The sequence below is a fragment of the Myripristis murdjan genome, chromosome 10 (genome assembly GCF_902150065.1).
Source record: "Myripristis murdjan chromosome 10, fMyrMur1.1, whole genome shotgun sequence".
NCBI classification, from domain to species: Eukaryota; Metazoa; Chordata; class Actinopteri; order Holocentriformes; family Holocentridae; genus Myripristis; species Myripristis murdjan.
The window spans coordinates 11,781,560-11,803,020 of record NC_043989.1 but is presented as its reverse complement, the minus strand read 5'-3'; the positions used below and the strand labels follow the sequence as shown (position 1 = coordinate 11,803,020).

Here is a 21,461-nt window from a genome sequence, read left to right as displayed (position 1 = left end):
AGGCAATAAAATGCAAATTTATGCATGCAAGAGCCTATAGAGCCTATAAAAATACCATGCCTTGAGGCGGTGTCCAAACTAAGAGAGACAAATCAAAACTACTCACAAAGCAAGATGGCAAACAAAGGCACAAGTGAAGTGGATAACAGAGAGCGACTCAGCAGTGAAAACACTCTGTCAAATCGCACCGTGTCTCGGCACTACACTGTGTCAACTGCGGTGACTTCACTGACTGAGCGCTCTCTGGGGAGAAGGTTCGCAGTCAAGTCAAATCAGGCCTCACCCTCATCCATGTCTCTGGAGAATCGGGTCAGGATACGACCCAGAGGTGTTGTATCAAAAAAGTGCATGGGGCTGAGGAGGAGCCTGCGGAACAGCTTGTCGTGGAGCGCGGAGGCCGCCTTCACCGTGCACTGTCATCAGATACAACCACAGCAGCGTTTGAACATGGAGCCCGACATAATGTAACCAAACAACCTTAACAAACATATGGAAACAGTCGCAGCTTGGATAAACAGACATTTGTGTGGAAGCTACTCCTGAATGTGCGCAGACACAACAAACGACACAGAGATACAGCACTCACAGCCATGTCACTAATGCGGCCACACCATATGCTGCTGATGTGCATCCATGGTTAATCAAGGCATTCAAATGTTAAAGATTTTTTTTTCATCCGGCAAGGTAACCTGTCAAATCTTCACTTAATGAGTTTCTGGGAGGCTGACGTTTAAAGGTCATGACCAACCGCACGAGAGACATCTCGCCAGTTGGACAGGAATTACTTGTGGCAGCAGAGAACACATTAATGCTATTAATGGAATATTCAACACTCCCAAAGATCTCATCACAGCTAGGGGTAAAAAAAAAAAAAAAAAAAAAAAAGATTACGCATCTTTGAAAAAATTAGCAATTTCAAGTGGCACACAATAACGTGGGGACCTAACCTCTGCAATGCACTGTCAGGAAGGGTTAGCTTGAAAAAGGGGACACACACCCGAAGGGACAGTGACATGCATGTGCAGCTGTATGCACACACACACACACAAACATACACAAGGACACACACAGCCCTTGTAAAGCTGTGAGTCATGGCACTAGACAGATAAATGGATTTGGCCCACAGGCACTTGCAATTATAGCGCTGGAACTATGAGAGTGTGAACAAACTACAATATAGACAATTAGTGTGCAAAGTGCTGCAAAGTTGTACAACAATAGTCTATCAGCTGTTCACATTGCCTTTGAAGGGTACTGTCCTTTCCAAGTTCAACAACGGTTAAGTGGACAAAGCCCAAGACAGGTGAACAGAGGAAAATGTTTGGAGAGGCTTACCTTTACAAACACAAGGCCTCTCACTGTCTTCAGCAATAACGCAGCTCCCATTGATAAGACGTAAACAGTTGAATAGTACTGAATGTGCGGATTGAGCCTCATACTGTTGCTTGTCACCGTTTCATTCACCAAGATTAATGATGTGTTCTGGGGGCAGATGGAACAACAAATTACTATGAAAGAGAAAAAAAATGCTACTGCTTCCCAACTAGGAGTTTTGTCTTTAATGAATTAGAGAAAACCACATTTTGGCATACAAAAAGCACATGAAAAGCAGTCAGTCCAGTGATATTTTCTATTCTAAGCACATTTCTCCATAGCAGACACTGGCAGCTTTGCAGCACATCTGTTTCTTCACTACTGGTGCTTGTTTTTAATTAAGTTTACCGTGGTGCTGTTACTTTTTTAATCAGGCACATTCAGATTAATGCTCAGTTGGCTGCCACAACTCACTGAAGCATAGTAGTTATTTTTCTTGTGGGAACCACTTACAGAATAGAGAGGAACCTCTTTTATAGTGAAGCAGAAACCTGGCCAAACTCACCCCACTGCCCTGCCTGATCCAGTAGCTCAGCCACCAGTTACTGAAGGCTATGCTGCCTGTGGTGGAGAGGAAGAAGAAAATGTTGATGATGAATGCCAGTGGACCTCCGGCTGCTTTGATGTAGGCGGCATAGACGGACCACGCCACTGCACCGGACCCCTTCTCCTCGGCTTTCATCAGTTGTCCTGAATCAATAGTGAGAAGGAAGAGAGGAGGAGGAAAATAAATGAAGTTCTTCTGCGAGCCAGTCTGAGACAAACAAACAAAAATACATTCAGGAAACACTTCTGTGGCGTGGAAGGTCAAAGGGACGCTCACCTCCATTCTTGTTCTCCACCTTTGGTCTTGTGACCTTGGCAACAGCGACGGCAGTCTCCGCCTTTTCCTCCCCTGCCCTCTGCTGCTTGTTTTTCAGATTCTTTTTCACCAGATTCTGAGCGACACAAAGACGGGGGGGAGAAGGCGAGCTTTGAAAACAGACCCCCACCACAAATCACAGCAGTTGTAACAATACCAAGTAAGTCATTTAAACAGAGATATCTGTGACAGGGTCTTTAGCAGCCTACCAGTAAATCAATGCACGCATAAATAATGAAAGGCCCTGTATGTATTAACATTTCCCAGCCACCGGGCCTGCCTCTCTGGGCTTATGAATTATTCAGCTTGTAATGTACAATGTTATTGTGTAGGGGGGCAAAGACGCTCTTATTCACAAAGAGCTGGCCTGGCGCCTCATGTGCCCCTGGCCTTACCTCCTGTTGCATGCTGTTGAATAGGGTGGCATAGTCACGCTCTTTGCCCATTAGCTGAGCATGGGTGCCATGCTCGGCAATCTGCCCGTCCTTCATCAGAATTACATCGTCACACTCTGACAGATACTGGGAATAAAAAACAGGGGCAGGACAGCAATGATTCAATGCTACACAGACTGCATAGAGATTTTAGCACTGAATATATTAAAAAATTCTTCTCATCTAATCAGGGTTGCTTTAGAACCGCTCCTTTCAGCTCCACAGGAGAGTGAAAACAGATTAGGAGGGACACGGAATGCACTCATTTAACGCCACTGAAACTAGACCAAATCGCAAATGTCTATCAGCCTGTGTTTATAAAGAAACTGCAGGATTAGCGGACCATTTCAGCACCCATTCTTACACGTGTAATTAGTAAATCTCAGATATTTCCTTACCTGCAGCTGGTGTGTTACAAAGAGCACCGTCCTTCCCTTGGCAGCGCCCCGGATGGCATGGTGGAAGAGGTACGACCCCACGTGAGCATCAACGGCGCTGAGAGGGTCGTCCAGCAGCAGTATGGGCCGCTCGCTGTAGAGGGCACGTGCTAGGCTCACTCTCTGACGCTGCCCACCGCTCAGGTTGGCACCTCTCTCCCCGATCTGGAAGGAAAAAGGAAGAGAAATGTTCAAAAAGCACCCATCTCTCTACGTCAGATGCAGAATTTCCTGATTTTTCCGTTTCCATGATTAAAATGTTGGATTTCTATGACTTGCAATGGCCGCAATGGAAGATAAATATTATATTTGGTGAATGACTTAGTTACTGATGCTTTTAAATTAAGACTGACAAAATTCCTTGACATCCCCTATTTGACATGAAAAATTCATAAGAATTTATTACATTCTCTTATTTTGCCGGTCTAAAACAGACTTTTTGAAATTCTGTGACCTTCCAGAAATTCCATCACATGTGGGAACCCTAATTTACACACACTGAAGCTGCTGTGTACAGTGGCAGAAATTTACTGAAACCATTAGCGGGCACTGACATATTTTCAGCGCTAAAAGTCGGCATTAAGACTTGTCACCGGTGCAAGACAAGCTTTTTGACCAATTAGGTGCTATGTCATTGGTTTTGCATGGGCTTAAAAATTTTTTGCACGCATTGATGGTAAATTGCGGGGGACGTAATGAAGTGTCAAGCATTTTCCAAAGAAAGTCACATTAATGAGAAGAAGTTTTCCTAAGATACCTCAGTCATGTCTCCATACGGTAGCTCTAAAAGATCTGGGACAAGACAGCAGGCCTCCAGGACAGCGTCGTATCTGATGAGGAAACGAGGACGTGACGTTAGAGATGAATCATAGCGGCTTTGGCCTGTGCTCACTGCAAAGTCATACTGTGGCTGATCTTACTTCTCTTGGTCATACTCTTTCCCAAACAGGATGTTCTCTTTCAGTGAGTCATTGAGGATCCAGGCCTGCTGCGACACGTAAGCAAAACCACCGCTGACTGCTACATTACCCTCCAGCAGAGTCATCTACAACACAAATAGCCACGGTTGCGAGCAATGAGAAAACTTGATTCATTCCTTTGCAAATACTTGATCACAACGGGGTATTGTGTGCGAATGAAAGCTTCACTGAGACTAAATACTCTGGGCACTAGATGCTGATTCTTTTTTAACGATCATTTCTGCTTTATTTGACAGTCACAGTCCAGGGGAGAGAGGGGGGTGACATGCAGCAAAGGGCCTGAGGTCAGATTTGAACCCAGGATGCTGTGATCAGGACTCAGCCTTCACAAGTGGTACACACTCTTATCCTGTGAGCGACTGGGACGCCCCTGTCGATGCCATTTCAGTGTCGAATCCATGCTTTAGCTCTTATATAGCCCAGGATCATTATTGGCCATGTATAGCCGAGTTTTAGACCAAGCACATAGTACATTATTACATATTTAAAGAATGCATTAAGACCGTAAATGTACAGGATAAAGCTTATTTTGTGTCATGTATCCCACAATATGTGGTCTAAGACATAGATGATTATTGTTATTTTCACTTTTAAAACATACATAAATACATATAAGTCTCTGTACAAATCTATATGTCTGCATTATCTGATGAGGACACTTTCACTAGACAAAATAAATGCAGCTCAGTGAGCAGTGGAGTCTCACCTGACCCAGCAGAGCAGACAGAAGAGAGCTCTTTCCACTCCCCACGCTTCCGCAGATTCCGACCAGCGTTCCCTAGAGACGCAAACAACAACGGCATTATGGGAATGAGGTGGAAACTGAACCCTGGTAACATCCTATAAAGCCTGTGTCCCACTCCTGAAATAAAACTGTGTTTAATCCACTTGCTGTGCGTGCGCACATGTGTGTGTGTGTGTGTGTGTGTGTCTCCTGTGTGTATTTACTCTCTTGATTCGCAGGTCAACGCGGTGCAGTGTTTTGTGCAGCGGCGGTCGTATACTTTGAGTAGAGGAGATGGTGCTTTGTGGACTCTCTTGCTCCATATTTGTGAGGAGACTTTGCCTGTTGGGACCTTCGCTGTTTTCTTTGCCCTCCTCTGTGATAATATACAGGCTAAGCTTCTCCCTTCGCAACACCCGCTTCATGCCCCCTTTCTTAAACGGTTTCTTGGGTGGCGGATTAGGTTTTGCTGCCGGAGAACGGGTGTTGTCCCAAGCCAGTGTGGCATCCCGGAATTCAACTGCATTGCTAGGATCCTCCATTTTCACCAGAATGACCTCCCTGTCATCCATCATGAAGAGCCTCTGCGGAGACAGACGTGACGGGTTATTGTTTATTATGCACTGCAGAGAGGTATACACACATATTCCAGAGAGCATTTTGGTCAAGGCTTGGCAGAAAGGCTTGCAGACTTACTTCTCGCTGACTCTGTGAAAACCGTCTCCCACTAACATGTGACTTTTACCATGTGTCTAAAATATGAGCCATACCCAGAAAACATAATGTCAGCACTTGTCTATATTTCCAACCTGAAATCTTTTCACTGCCACAGCTCCCTCCGACAGCGACCTCACAGCCAAAGGTGTGACCTTGAGGGCAAAGGTCATGGAGTTGAAAACTGCAACCACAGTGAAAGCCTGAGGTAGGGTGTATAGAAATGGAGAGGAGAGAGTTACACTTTGAATTGCTTCTTGAAGTACACACCAGCAGAAGTTACTGGCACAGAGCTCTCAGCACTAACACACAATGAGACAAACAAAATCTAGAGGCACGTATCACAGCTGGAGACAGCCTGTTCCTTCATCATCTTTGTAAAACAGTTGCTGTTGAAGAATTATCCGTTTGGTTAGCTCTCAAATATGATCACTTCAACACATATAATTACATCTCTGTTAACTCTGCCGGTAACAAACAAGGAACCATGGGAAATGGGAAATGACATTTTCACAATTAGACAGACAGTGGAACAGCATACGAAGCATGGTTCCAGAAATGACCGGTGTATTTAAAGAAATATGGAAGTTTAGTAAATCACTGGTCTGTCCATGTTGCTCGTTATGATATAAAACTATAAGTGTCGCTTCTGAGTTCTCATTTTCAGTGTTGGTGATTTCAGTGTTATTCCCTCCTCATTCACTCCAATGTGTTTTTCCAATTCGAGGTCCCAAAAATAAACTTTGAAGGAAAACACGAAGAGGCTAAAACAGAAGTTGAGCAAAAAAAAAAAGAAGTTGCAGGTTTGTGTTTGTTTCCCAATTTTGTCTTGCTGCCCAGCTGCACCAGCTGCATGTTGTGCTTAACCGCATCTAGCCAGCTATCCCTGTTTACATTCTGAGCACCAACACGATATGGGCTGATAGGATTAGTCAACTGTAACAAACACATTTATCGTCTTTTATTTTCAAATTAGGACTAAAATTGGATAAACCCTGGATTTTTTTTTTTTTTTTTGCTAACCTTTTGAAGTCATTTTCACCCTTTGTGTCTTAACCGGATTTGATGACAGAAACCAAAAATGGTCAGAAACAACAGAAGTGACTGATGTGAGTGACTTCCTTTAGCTTCATATTGCAAAAAGTAACATGACACAAGTACAAGTGACAAACTTCCTTATTGGTTTAGAATGGGAAAGGAAATGTGCAGGTGACATGTTAACTAGGGCTCCTCATATAAGAATACCTCGGCAGCAGTGAGGTCATAGCCCAAGGCCATGTGTAGGGTGAACGTGCACACGCTAGCTATCACCACGACGATGGGAGCCACGCCCACTGTGAGGCTCTGGACAACACCAGCCCTCTCCAGTATCGTCCTCTCTTCTGATCGCACCTCTGGACGGACAGACAGAGAGATAAGAGATAAAGACATGAGGGGGTGGGACGCAACAAGTGACCCCTGCAAGGGTCATCCACTGAGCATTGAACCAACAACACCATGGGAACCACGGACACACGTACACACACACAGAGCAGACAGAAATAGAGGCACAAGGGGCCCCATATCCATATATGGTGTGAAAAAGACTTCAAAACCTTCAGGACCTTGAAACCTGTCCAAATATAATGCCCTCATCCCGCCCTCCTTGTTCCACGTTGGCGTATATCTCCCAAATGCATGTGCTTGCCGCTTTGTTCATCCGGTTCATTGGTTACAATCACTGGACCTAAAAGCTTGTGCATCATTTATTCAGCCCTGGCAGCGATGTGTGTGAAATATGAGACTCCCTCCCCCTAGCACATTTCATTCCCCACAGGGCTCCCTTTGGATGCCATGTGCTTTCCTCTTGCATGGATAATGAAGCAAAAGTCTCATACCCCAATCAGCAGAAACACTGTGATCATCTATTTAGCCACAATAGCAACCGAAAGGAGAGACATTGTAACTCTTAAGACTCACTGGCCGTTAAGATGAATGCCAATTAATTATCATCATAATAGGTAATCACAGAACAGCAGTGTAAAACGAGCCCCACCTGGCTAATTTGGAGCATGATTAAAGGGGAAAATGATCCTTATCCACATATACAGCGAGAGCCTCATGAGAGAGGGCCATCACTAATTCATGGTTAAGTGGAGCAGCCTCGACAGGACGTCAAGGTATCAAACGGCTCTAAACACCTTGCAAATTAACCTTGAAGCCAAGGGATTCAAAATGGCCTTGATTATAGTGGATGGCATGGGGAGAGGCTTAACCGGAGGAAGCTAATGAAAATGGATTTAGGGTCAGATGTATCTCGCCAGTTCACTCCGAGGATAAGTCTAATTTCAGGTGATAAATTGATGATTTAGCTACTCATTTGCTACACTGACAGGCATCCAAATGAGCCGACCCTTTAGGAAAAGAAAGTTGTCGATGAAAAGCCTAATAAAAGCAGTAATAAATGGCATGAAATATGCATTCCCAGAAACCCGGTTGGTCCTGACCACAGGCAGGAAATGAGTGGTGTATTATGATATTGCCGAGTCACCAGCCGACATGACAGCCACTCACTGTGGATGTTCTGAGCAAAGGCGTCCTCCCAGCAGTACATCTTGATGAACTTTATACAGCCCAAGATCTCGTTCATCAGCCTCACCCGCCGGTCAGTCACCACCACACACTTCTTGCGGAAATATGCAGTCAGGCGCGATGCAAGCATCTGTCCAGACACCAACAGAGGAAATGATTACAAGAAAAATAAGTGGCAGGAGGGGAAATGAAAGCAGACACAATCACATCAGCTATGCTGCAGGCCTGTCCAGGGAACTGAGTGATAAATGTCTTTCACATCAATATCAGGGTCTCCAACTGTCAGACTCTGACTTGGACTGAACATAATTTAAAAGGAACAGCAACAAAGTTGACAGGAGATTGATGGCCTGAGAGTTATGATGTTGCCAAAAACACTGGTTGCATTCTCCAGCAGCTTGAGTTTACCCACAGATTTGGCAGCTAAAATCTGACTGATTACATCTCTAACTAACCAAATTAAACATTTCCAAATTTCAAAGCTGTAGCTCAGACAATAATGAGCACCAACAACAAAAAGTCTATGGACATTACTTTTTCGAGCTCTGAGAAACACGCTGTAATCAAAATGCCTTCCACTGCTGTTTTTTTTCTCTGATCATTACTTTTGGTAAAACTTTGAGAAAAAGCTGAAATGAAAATGCTTTTCACTGCTGTATTGTCTCTGATCATTACTTTTTGTAGAACTTTTAGAAAATACTGTAATAAAAATGCTTTCTCCCGCTGTGCTGTCAACAATTTGCAGAATATTGAAAACACTGAAAACAATGACAATTGCCTGTGTGTGTGTATATGTGCGTGTGCTTGTATTGTTTTTTTTTAATCTATTCTACCTTATGTGACTGTGCTATTTTCCCTCTATTTTGTCTCTAGCAGTATTACACAACAGTCTTCAAATGGCAAATGAACAAGGTTTTCGTGCACTCTCTCATGGATGTCGATGTTAAGTCATACCATAGTGGGGTAGAAGATGATGAAAATGGCTGACCCCACCAGTGCAGTGGGTCCTAGGAAGTACGCAGTGTAGGACAGACCCAAAATCCCCACCAGCGGCCCCCCAGCCAGCAGGCAGCCCACCGACACGGCATCGTACAGCCGCTTGCCGTCACTGGAGCAGATGTTGATCAACTACGCGGAAAGACAAGCAACACACACACAGACACGCCATTGGCTTGACAAATCAAAGAAAGATCAACCCTGAACTAGAGGGATACAACCCTTTCAACAAGACATATGAAAGCATCAGCAGCTAGACCATAGGAATAATTCTACATATACAGTTCTCATAATTTCAACGTTTACTTGGCGGACAATGAATCCTCCTAAGCCGCTCAATGACTAATCTTTGACAACTTCCTTTCCCTGAGGCTGTGGGATTTGTGGAGATCTAAGCAGAAGTGCTGTGGAGATCTGGGCAGAAATGGTGTGATAGTAGAAATTAAATCCATCTCCATCATCTGAATGTGCTGCCCTGAGGCGAGGGATGATTAGTCGATTTGGAGCCGAGTCCCCTCCAACACTGTACCACCTACCTCTCCCGGACTGATGTCTTTAGTGCTGCGCAGGCGGAGGATCTTGTGGAAGGCAAAAGTCAGCGCTGCCCCTCGGAGGCGAGCTGCGGTGCGGTAGTTGACGGCCCACATGAGGGCCAGAGACCAGGAGCGCATCAGCTCCATCAGGAAGATCCCGGCTGCCAGCAACAGGCCGTAGAGTAAACAGCTCTCTGAGCTCTGGGAATACTGCAGCAGAGCTCGGACCAGGAGAGCCTGTGGATGGACATGGGGGGGGAGTTGGAAAAGAAGAGAGAAAGGGACAAGGAGGGAATCAGCAGATAAACAGTAACGGGACAAATATGAGAAGGGAGGAAAAAAATGGGATTAGCGGAAAAGGGGGGAGGAAAGTGGGACAGGAGTAGGAGGAGAGGAAGAATAAAGAGAGAGGGTGAAAGAGAAGGATTTAGGATGCCATAGATAGAGATAAGCAGGACAGTGGATGGGATGATGATAAAAGAGAAAAGAAGAAGAGGGAACATCTTGAATCGTCAAATTAGACATATGAGCGTAAAACGTGGAGAGCAGAAAGGGAGGTAGTTGGGAACAGCCAATGCATTTAAAAGTCTGGCCGGGATGACGTTAAAAATTCAGCACTGACAATAAAAAGGAGGGAGAGGAAAGTCAATTATGTACAATAACATCGCAATCGATAAAACACAGAACAATATATGCCACTCACTACACAGTCAGCAAGTGTACCAAATAAGCCAGATAGGAATGTGAGTCAAATGTGTCATTGTGTAACAAGTAAATCCAGTTAATGCTATTAGATGCGGGTAGTTGCTAGCACATAGTGTACACGTAGCATGACAACAAAATAAAAAGCTTAGGCTACAAGGAAACAATGGGACCACTCAGTAATGTCACAGACAGGGATCTCCAGACATAACTACCCCGCAGTTTTAAAATCAGTTATTAAAATTTGGAGTGTTCTGCAGTATCAGTACTTTGAATTTCTCTGTTGTCTGAGGCTGATGTAAGGGTATTTTAAGAGGGTTAATATAACGCCAAATGTGTAGCAGATGGAGGAAAAAAAAAAAAACATCATTGCCATGCGTATTTCTGGGCCAAAGCGTGACTGGGTACAAACCAGCTAATCTGTGGTATTAATATGGGTTTCACTATCTAAGGCTTTGTAATCTCCCAGTATGTTTTCATTTCAATTTCCAGACCAGCGTGAAACGGGATAAAGCGATTTTCAGAAAATACACCCGGACTTGGGACTCCGAGCCAGCGACCACGCTGAAAGGCGCATTAGCCGAATCAGCAGAATTAAAAAAAAGAGAGGAGGATTTGGAGGGTACTCACGGGCCCCACAAAGCCTGCCACCATTGTGAGGAGGATAGCAAAGATGGCCACCAGCATGCGGGTCTGGCAGAACCTCCAGAAGACTCTTGTCAGGGATGCCCCTTCACGCCCTCGTCGCTTCAGCTCGTCATGCCACAGAGACTCCAGCCTGTCGGGGGCCACACAGAAAATGACGACAAGCCTCATGAGCCATTCACTGAAATTCAGTCATTATATGGTTACTTTATTGACCTAAATGGTAAAACCCACATCCATCAACATTTCAAACATAAATGCTATGCAAAGTGCTGCCATGGTACCAATTAAGCGTAAATGAAAATTAGCATTCATGAAATGCAAAGTTCTGAGTGAAATGAATCATTTTGTACTGTTGGTTTTCCTTAAATTAGGTTAATTAAATAATGTAATGCCCCACAAAAGACTGCCAATTAGTCAGTCTACAAGTCCAAAGGGCAGTGAAGACAATAAATGGACAGAAGGGGAATATGGGCTGACATTAATGACAGCTGAAAACCATAAAACCAGCAGGCAAACAATGCAGACACACCGGTAAATGAGCCTGTGGTGTAGATACTAAACAGTTTAGAGGTCACCTATCAAGTACAGTCCTTTTTCACGAATGATGCATTACATAATTAGACTAAGGAAGCTTCTACCAAACAAGTTTAAGATCTTCTAACATACTCTTATCGCTGTATAATGCCCCTTGAAGAGGCTAAAATATCTTGTTGACCAAATGCATCATTGCTAATGACTCTATAAAGCAGCAGCAGAGCAGCTGCAGTGGCTAATTTACGCCTTAATGGCTTTATTAAAAACGTATCAGAGATAGAAAGAAAATTAAACCAACTAGATTCTCATATAGCTTGATAATTACTACTTGAAGTTAAATGGTGCTGAATCTAACTGAGAAATTACAATTAATTGCTCCCCAATAGCGGCATAGTGCACAGCTAGATTCACTGGAAATGGGTGTTAAAATGTGAGTAATAAAATAAAGTATTTTTGAAGTGTTGGTAAAAGCAATCAGTGGACAGTGCCAAGAAAAGTGAGCAATTTGCTGCAAGTAGAGCACGAGGTAAATAAAACTCTCTTACATTGCATTAGCTCGCACGTGCCTAAACGACAGTTCATATTAATACACTGTATGTGCTGCCAAGTCAAGTGTATTTACAGAAGGGACTTATCATAATATCCCTTACAGAGAACAAGGACACGGATAGTTTCCAGTAACAGATTGAAAACTGAAAAAACAGGCACATCACAATAATTGCATGAGTTACCATAAGATGAGTTTTTGTTTGTTTTTGTCTGTACACAAAAATTACACGAGCGTAGCAGGCAACACCAGAGCAACCCACATGAGAAATGATTTGCTTTCAAACATGACTGAAAATGTTCACAACAGCCATCCTGCGAGTTCGACAGATGGCAAAAGAAGGCGAAGTTTCATAGGTGTGCTAGCCAGGACATCAGAGACGAGGCTCACACCTCGCTGAACACCGCCAAGTGTCAACTCTCCCAGGGTGCTTTTCCATGCTCCCATCTCGTCGTTATGGCTGCTTTGCATCGGGGGGTTGCATAACTGTTCTTGCTATGTAAACACAAAGTAAAGCCTCCCCCTCCACCCCAGATACTCAGCAGTGCTCATGCATACTATTGCTCATCCATGCCAACTTGACAGTTTTGTGCCCCTTTTGCTGCTTTCTTTCTTTGTGCTTCTCCTCATGTAAGGCAAAGCACATGCACACTAGAAGCACCAGACCTCTTGCATCTGGCCCCATGCCAGAGTGATCAAACAAAGCATGTTTTTTACAATATCAATAGGTTCAGAGCCAATGTGCTCACCCACAGACAAAATTCTCAAAGTTCAATTCGCCGCTGGATCACTCCACGGCAAAGAGACTCCAGTGAGGTTCACTATGACCCGCACTCAGGAAAAATATGTTCATCTCTTATTTATTTTTCAGCCTGATGTGCATGATATGCAGCCAGACGTTTGGGCTTCAGCCTTCTTCGGTAGCTGCTTGCCAATTGTTTGGGCCCCCAATAATTGGCATGCAGCTACTGGCGAAGGCTGAACTCTGGCTGCATACCATGCACATCATGCTGAAAAATAAACAAGACATGAACACATTTTTCCTGAGTGCGAGTCACATGGAACTTTACAATCTAAGTAGATAACATCAGATACAAGAGTGGAGCCCCCCTCCCTTACACCGAAGAGTCATGAGACCACAATTTGCAGCACATCAGCATTTGTTTATTAGGTGAACTGTAAAAACGCAAAAAATGTAAAGCTCCCTTAACCCTATAAAGCCTGAACTATGAAAGAATTGGCAGAAAATTCCATTTTTTTTTTAATTGAACCCTTTATTTAGTCCAATAACAAAATATATATGTATAAAAAATTCAAAAAATATGTTATTACACGACCTTTCTGGTGTATGATATATGATATGTACTTGAAGTGCCAATGGTATGGTCCAGGGTGAACAGGGGAAGTGTTCAAAGGTATACAAGAGTATTTTGGTCAAGTATTGATTAAACTGAAAACGAAAAACGGAATTGAACATGTGTATCATATATGATACAAATGGCTTTATAGGGTTAATTGCTGATCATTGATGCTCATTCATAAAATCCACTTCAGGGGGTTGTGAGTCACAACTGGGAATTACTATAAGTGTACCTTGGCAGGCATACAGAGACATTTAGCTTATGGTGTGGCCAAGCCTGGTCCCAGTCAAAGACGGCTAGTAAGTGTGACTGAGAGAGACAGAGTGTGCTCTCGCTAGACAGACTAATGACATAACAGCCTCACGAGTCAGGCACTAACTCTTACTGTAATCTCTACGGTAATTCCAGCTATTCTTAGCAACAGTGCAGCCTCCCATCGCACCACAACTGTCCTTTACTCGTAAATGGAGAGAGGATTTTCATTAAACAACTCTCAGTCAACAGACGGCTCATACACACATGCGCAAGGAAAAACATGTTCAGAGACAGCCTAGGTCATTCCTAACACACCCACAGAGAGGAGAATCACACACTAGCACCTGCAATTTCCCACACTAGGACTACCCAGAATGCAACCCTCTCAGCCTTGGCCTGGCACCTGTTTTTCTGCTGCTGTCAGTGTTTGACTGATGTTATCACCACATTTATCCTACTCACATGTAGGGCAACGGGAGCAAAGTAGGTCCCTCAATATTTGCTTATGTATAGAAAACAACCCCAGTGAACCCACACAGTCAGGTTAAAGTCGGCTGGCGGTGTGTGCGTGATGGCGACTTCACGTCTGCCCCTAATTCAACAAGCATCACCGGGGAGCTACACCTGGTGAAATGAAAAACAACTTTTTCACCTAATGCTGGGTGATATAGACAAAATTAAATATCATGGCATTTTTGAGCAAATACATTCATCATCAATATAAGTGTGATGATACTGCAGGGATGACTATGGGTGCTTCATTAGACAAAAAATGTGGATGTGATGCCCAAGCAGTTAGAGGCAGACCAGCTGCAACAGTCTAAGAAGTCCAAAAAATTGCATCCCTTTACTGTAACACGGTCTTTAAAACCAGGAAAAACCAGGAAAAGACAAAGGCAGATGATATCTCGCCTCATGTCACGATATCAGTATTATTTTGAGTCATTGCACAGCTTTTACCTTTTCAGCTAACTCTCCATGTTATTAGTTATTTTGAAGTTGCAAGTAAGCATTCATAAAAATTCTAAAAAATGATATTGGCCTATCACAGATGTATCAGTGTAGGCGTGTATGTTGTCTGATGTGCAATAATATTTTTTACACAAAATAATGCAGAAACCAATGCTTTGGGTAATTCAGAAATTAGTATTTGACCCGTTTTCTTCATTCAAATTACTGTTTTATCTGTGTGCTTTTTTATTTATAGTTATGTATAATTATTTAATACCCAGTGGCGTTTATTTGACATCAGAGTACTGAAGTCATTTTGGACAACAAAGTTTATTGTTAACTGTAAAACATCCTGTCTCCATTACATCTCTTTGTCACAAGAGTCTGATAACCACATCTGAGGGATCCCTGCACAGTCATAGGCCTATGTGTTTTTGTACACTGTATATTGAAATGTCTTGTTTCTTATTCCATAACATCAGTCTTATCAGGCTCCATATAATACTATCATAGTTTCTGAACAGCCTCTGGAATTTATGGAATTTATTTACTTAAAAAAAAAAAAAAAAGTGTTTGCTAAAGTTTCTACCCACGTTATGCCCTACTTCAACAATCCGGTTCAACTAGGAGTGAGTTTATTTACAGAAACATGACACCACAAGAATGTTGCTTCCTTGAATCTTTAACAATGCGGGTCACATTAACCAATTAAACCAGGTTAGTGCCTCAGTGGCGTCACCTTTGACAGTTGATTTCAGCGGCTTCATGGCAGGACAGTCCCCACACATCGTCTATAGACAAGCCGGACGCCTTGTAGGCCTTCACTGCCAGCGGGGAGAGCCACTGCAGAGTCATAAAGGAGAAGAGGCCAGCGTTGTCGACTGGGTGCTGGTGCCTGGAACGGAGTAAGAGGACAGAGAAATGGGTTTAGATGCCTAAAAATGCAGGCAGACATAAAGGTGCTATGTTGAGAGAGCGGGCGCACACGGGCCACTGAGGGGGAGCGGGCGCCTTTGCTCAGAGCTGATGAAAAGTGAATCATGCCCATGATGTTTGAACAGCAATTTGCATGCTCTTCACAAAAATCTGAGGGAGCAGCGAAAAAAAAAAAAAAAAAAGAAAAAAAAAAGAAAAAAAGTTCAGGGGCAGTTTATCAGTCGGCATGTGCTCAAAACACAGGACTGTCTGCTGCTGCGGGATAAGTCCCCCTCCCCTATCACGGCCCCCTGCTACTCCCCACACGTCAACACATCAGACATGCAGCAAACACAGTTTATATGGTCTTTTGTCAGGCTTTTACCCCCCATGAAGCCAAATTGACTAACAAACCGACGTTACTGCTTACTTGTGTGTTATCCTGAAGGGCTTTAGAAGCTGCAGGCTATGGCGGTAGCGGCCTCTCCTCTTCGGGCCTTTCTCCACCTCTGCTTCCTCTTCCTCTGGCTCTGGCAGGTCTGGCTGCGGCGAGGACAGCGACAGGCCCTCCATCCTGCCAGCTGCTTCCAGGGCATCAGGGAACATGGTTGCCCTGCTGGGGAGAGATCAACACACCTACATCAATGCTGAGGCAAGCTGCAGAGCTGTCCGTAGATCACCTATCACAGGTCAAACCAGTGTGTTTAGTCCTTGCAACACTGAACCACTGTCGGGCAAAAACCACACTGTCAAAATGCCAACCCTTCAGGGACTGAGAGAAACGACGCTGAGTTTAGAGTTTACAGCTTGGTGACGGCGCATTTTTGACATTATAAGACAGATTCATCAGAACAAAGAGCCAATTTTCTTTCTTAATTTATTTTAAGGGATGCACTTCAGCAACAGGTATTCCTGGCATTTCTCTATTCCTGGTACACTTACAGTAAACAAGAAGAAAACTTTCTCCAGCCATAGAGGACCTCATAATCTTTCAGTTGGAGTGAAAACATCAAAACATAAAAATGTGAAATGCACGTGGCTAGGGCTGTAACTTATGATTGTTTTCACTGTCCATCAACCTTTTGATTGTTTTTTTTTTCCAATTAAGTCATTAGTCTATGAAATTCCACATATAAAAGCAGATTCCCAACACAAGCTACCAGAGATCTTTGTTGTTGTTGTTGTTAAAATTGCTTCCTTGATCTGAACAGCAGCCAAAAAGATTTCACTTTATCATAAGGAATTGAGAAAAGCCAGCAAAATCTTGTGAAGCAATAACTTGTAAATAACTGGTATTATTACCTGATGAACTACTAAAACCATGAATCAATCACCAAAATTATAAATGATTAATGGTTTGTCAAAGGACTGATAAATTACTTGACTATTCAAGCTAAGTGATTTAAAATTTTGTTTTCTGACTGGAAACCAGCCCAAAGCTGACCTGTCTGGCTGACCCTCTCAGTGGGAATAGGAAGCCAGTCTGCAAAATCCGATGATCTGTGCGTTCCCTCTTCCTCTAGACAGAGAACTATTAAAGAAGACGTCTGGTTTTTGCTGAATCACCCTCTGAGACACAGATAGACTTGAGGAATCACCTTGCTCAGAGGTCGCGGCCCCTCTCTGGCATACAACTGAAGTGCTTATCTATTTAAAGCCAACCCGCTGTCAGCATCAGAGGCTTGGGAGTGTTTAGACGGAGCGGACATTTGAGCTACCACCATGTCCTCGCACTGCCACTGATCCCCTGTATGGCAAAGCTCCACGACAAGGTCAGCCAGACTCAGAGTGTGGTGCAGATTGACTGTCCAGAGAATGCGGTCGATGACGACATTCAATACACACAGCCCAGTTGGGTCAGGGACAGAATAACATAACAGGGGAGGATGCATATGTTCTGCTGAGAAACACATTACAAGCGGGCACGGCTGGAGCGTGAGAGCACCGCGGGAACCACAAGTTGATGTGGGCAGAAAGCATGAAAAGATAATTTGTGTTTTGTGCTCCGGCCCTCCCTCTCTTTATCATGTGAAGTTTGACGTGAGGCTGTGAGGCTGCGTTCCAGGAACGGGCCTCAACTTGCTGAGGTTTTGATGTGGAAAAAGCACCGGCAAAATATACAGCAGGTCACTGCGTCCACTGACAGCTGTTGTGAGTCCACACAAAACATTTACATGCCCGCTGAAAAAATGACCAAAAAATGTGTAAAACTGAGGCCAAGTTAATAAGTTTAACTATTGTTCACTATGAATCGACCTGCTCCAGGAAACACTGACTTAAGCAAATACCAATCCAAAGACAAACATGGAACAATTTTGCTTTCTCTGCATTTTTGGCCAGCCTTGGTATTTTATCAGTTTCTAACTGATGGGGGAAAAAAATCAATAATATCACTAAGCAGACCCATTTTGAAAAGGTCAGTGGACACAGATGTTCAGCCAATTAATTTATTTCCCATGATTTCTGTCTTTCAGCTCAAAGTAATTTTAATGAATCAGGGAATTATGTGTACATCCTTAAGACCAACACACACACACACCAAAAAAAAAAAAACTTTTCCACACATTTTACTAAACTATGGTAAGAATTATGACTTAATGTACATTTTTACATACTTCTGATCCATATTACTTCATTCAACATCAGCATCAGTAAAGTGGCATCATTATGATAGCAGCAACATCAACATCAGCAGGACTAGCAGTGGCAGGGAAACAGCTGATTCACTGATAAAGTTTACATTTAAATTTCACTTACATGGAAGTCGCCGCCTGCTCTGCTGGGCTCACCTTAGCGGCGCGGCTCTTTAGCTCTTGTGTTTATGAGGAACAAACAGCAGACACGCATGAGACACCGCACTCTCAAGTTTTGCCATGAAACCCGGAGCAGTTCCCCGCAAGGCCGGCGGACACTGCTGCGGTGTCCTCAGCCGAAAACACGTGCGGACAACATGGTAAAGTTGGCGTCTCACGTGTGTACAGTACGTGCTTCTCTTAGAGGCTCAGCTTCACCTCGAGCCCGGAGCCCGCAGGACGGAATTCCCGATGTCACTGACGTCATGGCACCTCGACCAACCGGACACGTTGTTAGAAACTTCACCGTGGTAACCTGAATACTAATGAGGAGACACACGCTCGGACCGTTGGAAGCGGGAAGCGAAGAGGTCTCACTCCGCACGACTTCCGTGCACCATAAAAGCGGGTCGGACTCAAGCCTGATGTGAGCGTGTCGCGCGTTGACTGTGTGCGTTTTATACTGTTTATAGAGTGGAGGCTTTCAAGGAAAACCTGTGCCATGAGGCTTGGCGGTTCAGTTATAATGTCATCTAAACATCTAAACAATTAGTCCCTTTTTGGGACTAATTACTTTTATTTGGGACAATTTGCTTCCACAAACCAGAAATATTGTCTCTCTGTCTATCTACGACTGGATGGGAATATTAAAACTACTTGGATATTCATGCTCTGGGTAGATATTTGGTTTTCATTTCGGGATTTGGGTTTTCTTTTTCCCCCCAGCACATTCTTGTTCCACATGCAAACATGCATAAAACATATGAAACCTTTTGGATTTTTTTAAAAAAAATTTTTAATTACCACATAACAATACAATCAACAATACTGTAAAATAAAAAGAATCCTTAACCATTTCCTGAACAAAAGGCTACCCTGTGTGCTGAGCAAAACTTGGGATAGACTGAGCAACCATTTGTAACATCAAGTGCTCTTTAAATTATTTAAAGTTCACCCATACACACCTCCGATACCATCGTGAAGTTGGAACACTGACAGTGTTTACATGGTCTTTAGTATCCCGGTTTTGAGGCTTATCCCGCCTTTGAGCATATCCGGGACATGATGTTTTCATGTAACACAGACAAACCCGGTTATTCATATACCTGTATACATGATAAATACCAGTAGCCCGTTTTCTGATCACTGCATCCTATCTGCGCAGGCGTGTCCTACGTCTTTTACGTCTTTTGCTTATAACAGATTGAGCGGGAAGTGTGATTTAGAAATAGGACAAGAAATAAGACAAACATGAGAGCTCTGTGGCTTTTAGCATGCTCAGCTTTAATAAATACTCACGTCGCATTAGAGGTATGGCTCATCCACTTCATTTTCAGCAATGGGAGGAGAGAGCGACAACAAATATTGAACAAGTCATCAACTTTGATGGGTATTCGGCTGTCACTGCCACCACGCAGTACCTACTAGGAAAAAAGTGGATTAAAATATGTAGCCGTGACTGGTGGGATAAAATCGTTTTGATGGAGATTCAGAGTGGAGAGAAAACTAAAGAATGGGTAGGGCATCCTTCAGCCGGCTGTATGACGTGGTCGAGCCATACATGAAACCTGAGGAAGCTGTACAGTATGCGCACCAGTCATGCTATCTATGCGAGTGGAAATACTTCTGTGCAAACTGGGTAGTTGCGGGGAATATCGCCTCGTAGCCAACCAGTTCAAGTTCAAGTTCAAGTTTATTGTCAGTGTCCCCGTAGGGCAATTGGTTTTGCAAGCAAGCAAACAAAAACAAACAGGTACGAACAAGCAAGATCCGAATGGGGAGGGGAGAACACAATGTACAGAAACAACTGGGACATATGCCAAGTGCATATGGAAGGCATATGCATAGGAAGTATAGAAAATACCCGACACAGAGTAGGAAAAGTGCATAATGTCAGTATGAACATCATCATCATCATCATCATCATCATCATCATCATCAATAACAATACCATCAATAACAACAGCAGCACCATCATCACCATATCATTTTTAAAAATAAAGATATGAAAATCCTAATCATCATAATCATAGTCAGCAATAGTGTAGCCACAGAATATAAGTCAAGTAGGTACCTACGGCTCCTCCCCGGATCCGCATTCAAAAGGGAAATCTGAGCCGGGACCCAGAAGGCAACAACTGGAACTCAGAATGTAAAGGAATGACATTGGCCTTCCTAAATATCTGCCTATGGAACAGGTCAGATAGTGTACACTGATTTACACCCCAAATCTTATTGCTCATTTTAACAACTCTGCTAAGAGCATTTTTGGACCTAGTGTTAAGGTTACCAAACCAGCAGACAAGAGAAAAAGTCAGGACAGATTCAGTATATGATTTATAAAACAAACAAACAAACAAACAAACAAAACAAAACAACAACAACAAAAAAAAAACGATCTAAGGGACTTGTCGACCTGAAATTTGGACAGGCTCCTCAGTTGGACAGTTTGGAGTTCACAAAAGCACAGTTAAGAAGTTTGTCTACATGTTCTGTCGCGGGATGGTGGACAGAGTCATAGGGCAGTTCATTAAAGTCCCCAGCCAAGAGGAAGCCCTCCCCCCATTATGACAGAAATAATAGAAAATGAATGAAATAAAAACATGAAGCTAAGTCTGACAGTTGTGACAGATAACTCAGATAGCCATATTACAAACACTTTGTGCTTCAGTTTTTGGAATGTGAACTGCCGAGTGCCTGGCAGTGCCCATGACGCCAACGTTCTGCGTCAGTCAGATAAGAGCTGTTCAAAAAGGCTGACCAGTTGCCCAAGGCAAGTTTGCAGTATAAGACTAAACAATTTCAAAGCTTACTTTCTTACCTAGGTGATATTGTCTGTGCATGAGAGTCTGGAGTGTTTTGTCCCAGCTATTATCAATCTTTTTTTGTTTGCAGAGACTTGTGGAAGTTGGAAAGTGAAAGCATCCTAACATACTGCTGCATGGCATGGTACAGCAGCTGCACAAAGGAGGACAGGAAGGACCTGCAGAGGGTGGTGAGGGCGGCAGAGTGGGTGATTGGTAGCACACTGCCATCCATGAGTGACATCTACACTGGCCGTCTTCACAAGAAGGCCAGTTGTGTAATGACAGATCCCACACACCTCGGTCACTGCCTGTTCTCTCCACTTC

The 21,461-nt window shown here is 43.5% G+C and overlaps 1 protein-coding gene across 4 annotated transcripts in view; it reads right to left on the bottom strand.

Annotated features, from left to right (window-relative positions):
• Nucleotides 1–18,543, bottom strand: part of LOC115366222 (multidrug resistance-associated protein 5) — a 29,684-nt gene extending 11,141 nt beyond the window's left edge. The window contains exons 1-19 of one of the 4 annotated variants that reach the window (XM_030061569.1): nucleotides 18,296–18,543; nucleotides 15,969–16,154; nucleotides 15,363–15,518; nucleotides 10,958–11,105; nucleotides 9,629–9,862; nucleotides 9,051–9,224; nucleotides 8,079–8,226; nucleotides 6,771–6,919; nucleotides 5,621–5,728; nucleotides 5,036–5,395; nucleotides 4,794–4,865; nucleotides 4,028–4,152; nucleotides 3,865–3,937; nucleotides 3,069–3,272; nucleotides 2,632–2,757; nucleotides 2,198–2,312; nucleotides 1,880–2,064; nucleotides 1,336–1,482; nucleotides 284–413 (exon numbers count right to left, since the gene is read on the bottom strand). In XM_030061569.1, coding sequence (XP_029917429.1) covers nucleotides 284–413; nucleotides 1,336–1,482; nucleotides 1,880–2,064; nucleotides 2,198–2,312; nucleotides 2,632–2,757; nucleotides 3,069–3,272; nucleotides 3,865–3,937; nucleotides 4,028–4,152; nucleotides 4,794–4,865; nucleotides 5,036–5,395; nucleotides 5,621–5,728; nucleotides 6,771–6,919; nucleotides 8,079–8,226; nucleotides 9,051–9,224; nucleotides 9,629–9,862; nucleotides 10,958–11,105; nucleotides 15,363–15,518; nucleotides 15,969–16,144 — 2,830 coding nt within the window. In that variant the 5' untranslated portion in view covers nucleotides 16,145–16,154; nucleotides 18,296–18,543. Of the gene's footprint in view, nucleotides 1–283; nucleotides 414–1,335; nucleotides 1,483–1,879; nucleotides 2,065–2,197; nucleotides 2,313–2,631; nucleotides 2,758–3,068; nucleotides 3,273–3,864; nucleotides 3,938–4,027; nucleotides 4,153–4,793; nucleotides 4,866–5,035; nucleotides 5,396–5,620; nucleotides 5,729–6,770; nucleotides 6,920–8,078; nucleotides 8,227–9,050; nucleotides 9,225–9,628; nucleotides 9,863–10,957; nucleotides 11,106–15,362; nucleotides 15,519–15,968; nucleotides 16,155–16,982; nucleotides 17,130–18,295 lie in introns of those variants that run through there. The other 3 variants (XM_030061568.1, XM_030061570.1, XM_030061571.1) reach the window with 3 other exon arrangements.
• Between the last annotated feature and the right edge of the window lie 2,918 nt (nucleotides 18,544–21,461).